A 3,767-nucleotide genomic window follows, 5' to 3' on the forward strand; every position below is an offset into this window, starting at 1 on the left:
TTATTGAATATATATATATATATTAAGTAACTATTGAAAGATTATTTAATATACAAAATATAAAAAATATTTAATAACAAAAAAGAGTATTATTATAACAAAAAAGAGTATAATTAACAAGATTCAGAAGTCTTGTTGATATAGTTAATAACTCTTTTTTATTATGTATTTTTATATCAATATATGTATAATTTAATTTATATTTAATGAGTATTTTTTATTTCAATAAGTATTTTATATTAATAATTAATTTTAGTATACACTTATCTTGTTTATAAGAAAAAATATTTAGAAGTTAATAACTTTTAGTAATTTTGATTATTATTTAATAAAATATAAATATTAAATTATCTTTAATAAATATATTTTATTAATTTATATATATAAATTCTAATAAATATATATTTATATATATATAAATTATTACTGATTAAATACTGGGTTAAAATAATAATATTTACGGTTTATGTATTATTGGTCTGTTTATAAGAGAATTCAAGTTAGTTTGTAACAACTCTATTAACTTTTCTTTTTTAGACGGTAAATGATTCATTATGTGCTTGTATACCCATAACTCCATAAGGCCATACCCCACAATACAGTAAAGCCCCCACTCCACCCCACCGTCCCCCTTTTCTATTCTCTGTTTCTTTCAGAATCTCTCATCCAGAGCGCCTCAGTTTCTATTCTCTCTCTAAATCCAATTTTGCTGCCACTAACTAGTATTCAAAAATTTCATCATAGGGTGCCAAAACCAAAACCAAAACCAATTATATTATTATTATTGGTACGGTGCCCCCTCCGAATCGATCAAATAATGGGTCTGGAAATCATAGAAGAGTTTCGGCCAATTACTCCAATAAGAACCGTTGCTGCTTCTTCAAGTTCCTTCAAACATGTGAAGGACCTACCCAATCTACACACAACAACAATAACCGAAAAAGAAGAACAAGAAGATGAAGAAGAGTGCCGCACACCCACTTCTCCTTCTCAAACGTTGACTACTCCATTGGAATGCCCACCAGCTCCAAAGAAACAAAGGTTAACACTCCCACCAAACAGAATCAACAAGAACAATAATGTTGTAGCTCCACCTTCTAAATTGTTCTTTCAAGTTCCACTCGATCTGCCTTCTGTCTTTGTTCTTCGCATGCCAAATTAATTATTAATTATTCTATTCTTTTTCTTCTTCTTCCATGATTCATGGTATATACATATATACCATTGTATGTTCATTAATTATATATGTATTAGTATCTGTTATTATGTTGTTTCGGTCGATGAATATTATTATTATTCATTCGAGTGTAGGAAATTGCATAGACGAATTAAGAAATTGTGTAAAAGGGTGTATGTATGTATGTATGATATGATTCTTCATATTAATTTCTGCATCTTTATTCTTGTGTTATTAAATTTAATGGAGAGCTACCAAATGTTTTACTCCTCTGGAAAAGTAAACTCTCAATTCTCTTTTGCAATGTGTTGGTTGAATTTCATTGATTCGTTATAGAGAGATCTAGAGCTATATAATAGACATCCAATTCCAATATGCAAAACTTTGTCCATTTAAGATAACTGTATGCATATGACGTGAAGTGAAGAACCCTCTCCTTACTTAACTGCTTTCTGTTTTTTATAACAATGGCAGCCACATTACTCTGTTCCATTGTTGCATTCTTCCAAATAAACCAAAAGTCGTCAGATGCGTTTAGTATTTTTTTTCCCATTGAACTAACAAGATTCAGAAGTCTTGTTGAGTTTATTATTATTATTATTATTATTATTATTATTATTATTATTATTATTATTATTATTAAGACCCAAATTAAAATTAATAGTGATGGGATTGGAGTATTATTAATAACAAAAGAAACTCACATTGGTAGCATGAAGAGAAAAACTTTAGAGTCAGAAATTTTAATTTATATTGGCTAGTACTTTTCGTCAATAGTCCAATACTTTTATTCTAATCATTTGTCATAATTCTTTTAAATATTTTTGGTTAACTACTAATCAAAGTTAATAAATTGTAATGATCCTATAGCATTGTTCCTTATAGAATGCATCTTGGTAGTAATAATTTAATTCTATCAATCGAATTAGTTCTTTCATTCGTTTCCTACCTTCAAAACTAACAGAACTAACTACACGGACAGTTTAACTAACTACATGGACAATTAACAAAATTAAATTATCTTTTATATGTATTTTTCTCATTCTTTTTGGATATTTCATTGATTCTTAAATTTTTTTTATTTTCTATAGTATCTTTTAATTGAGTAGGTTAAGTGTAACAACCCAGATTTTCAACAACAAATTTCTTAAGCTATATATGTTAGGATTTGCAAAATTCAAGTGACACGTTAGATTTAGTTTGATGAGCTGATTTTAAATATGTGAAAAAATAAATAATAATATTTTACAGTAATAATAATATTTTATTTAATAATAATATCTTTAGATAATAATATTTTAATATATTAATATTTTATTATAATAATATTTTATTAATTTATTTTAATGATTTACTCGTATAACTCTCACGATTCTTCATTTCCAGCCATCTCCTGCTTTCCTTTTCTTCTTTATGCATAATCTTGAGAACTATCTCTTCTTTTCTTTTCTTCGTACGTGATGTTAAGAAAAAGAACGAAAGACAAAAGTTAAATTGAAACTCGATAGTCGGTGAGTTTTTTGAGGCTCGGCCAATTAATTCAAAAACTTTAACAAAGATTTTAAACCAATTAAAGTGTTTGTTTCTTCCTCCTTTCTATAACCGTATTAGTTTTGGCAATGCGAGAATTTTTATTTTGGCCTTACAATTTGTTTATTCTGTATATCGTAGTTTAAATATCTCTTTCATTAAAATTAGGAAGAACGTGAGTTAAAGATTATCAGAAGAATTGATTTCTATAAACTAATCTCGAGAAGTAAGGTTTGGTAAATTAAACATAAATGAGCCATATTTTATTACTTGATTGCTAATTGAATTTTTTTTATATATATATGAAATCATATTTACTTGATGTTTTAATATTTTCTGAAAGCAACATAGGCACTGAGCTTGAAGAGTGCAAGGTGTCCCTCTCTAAAACACTTTGGACACCAAACATAAAACCACTAATGCCCGACGTGAAAACATAGATGCCGAACGCCCGACTAAAACAAACTATAGGCGCCGGGTCCCCCCTTCCCTCAAATAATCATAACATATATATACATATCATATATAATATATAGTATAACTTAGTATATATATGGTGAATTATATGGTACAGATGTTGTTTTAAAGAGATGGAGAGATGTTGACACATAGCAGAATCATAAGGCGGAAGGAAGATGGCCCGGCTACAAGGAGGCAGAATCATAAGGGGAAGGAAAATGGCTTCGATTTTGAGCCATGTAGCTAATGCACTGAAGATCCGTTACAGAAAACGGGAAGATTTTTTTTTGGTGAGCGGAAGGAGATTGGCTACAGTGTTAGCGGTATTGGGTTTTTCGCTCGTTTCGTTCATTACTTCGTTCTCCTTCATTAGTTCCTTTCTCCGCCGCCTCCACGCTGGTAAGACCATTGGAAACTTCTGAAAGATAATAACCATCAACAAGCAGGAGCAGATATCTCCAAAAAAAGAAGGAAAAAAGCAAGCAGGAGCAGTGATCCTAAACGCAATATACTTAGCTTCCACGACGCAGCTAATCAAGCCTTCTCATCTCGCAGTGTCATCAGCGAACCCAGTTGGGAGAGGAGTTGTGATCCCGGAATA

General features: G+C 29.7%; 1 protein-coding gene across 1 annotated transcript; it reads left to right on the forward strand.

Moving 5' to 3' along the window:
* Positions 1-589: 589 nt before the first annotated feature.
* On the forward strand, positions 590-1,398 carry LOC148570406 (uncharacterized). Its single transcript, XM_088509849.1, has one exon. It carries the CDS (start codon positions 818-820, stop codon positions 1,160-1,162), a length of 345 nt encoding a protein of 114 aa, XP_088365975.1. The 5' UTR covers positions 590-817; the 3' UTR covers positions 1,163-1,398.
* Positions 1,399-3,767: the final 2,369 nt, after the last annotated feature.

The sequence above is a fragment of the Arachis ipaensis genome, chromosome B3, assembly GCF_059453495.1.
Source record: "Arachis ipaensis isolate K30076 ecotype BB chromosome B3, ASM5945349v1, whole genome shotgun sequence".
NCBI lineage: Eukaryota > Viridiplantae > Streptophyta > Magnoliopsida > Fabales > Fabaceae > Arachis > Arachis ipaensis.

Coding starts and splice junctions, on each gene's coding strand:
- LOC148570406 (XM_088509849.1), top strand. CDS start 818: ATGGGTCTGGAAATCATAGAAGAGTTTCGGCCAATTACTCCAATAAGA.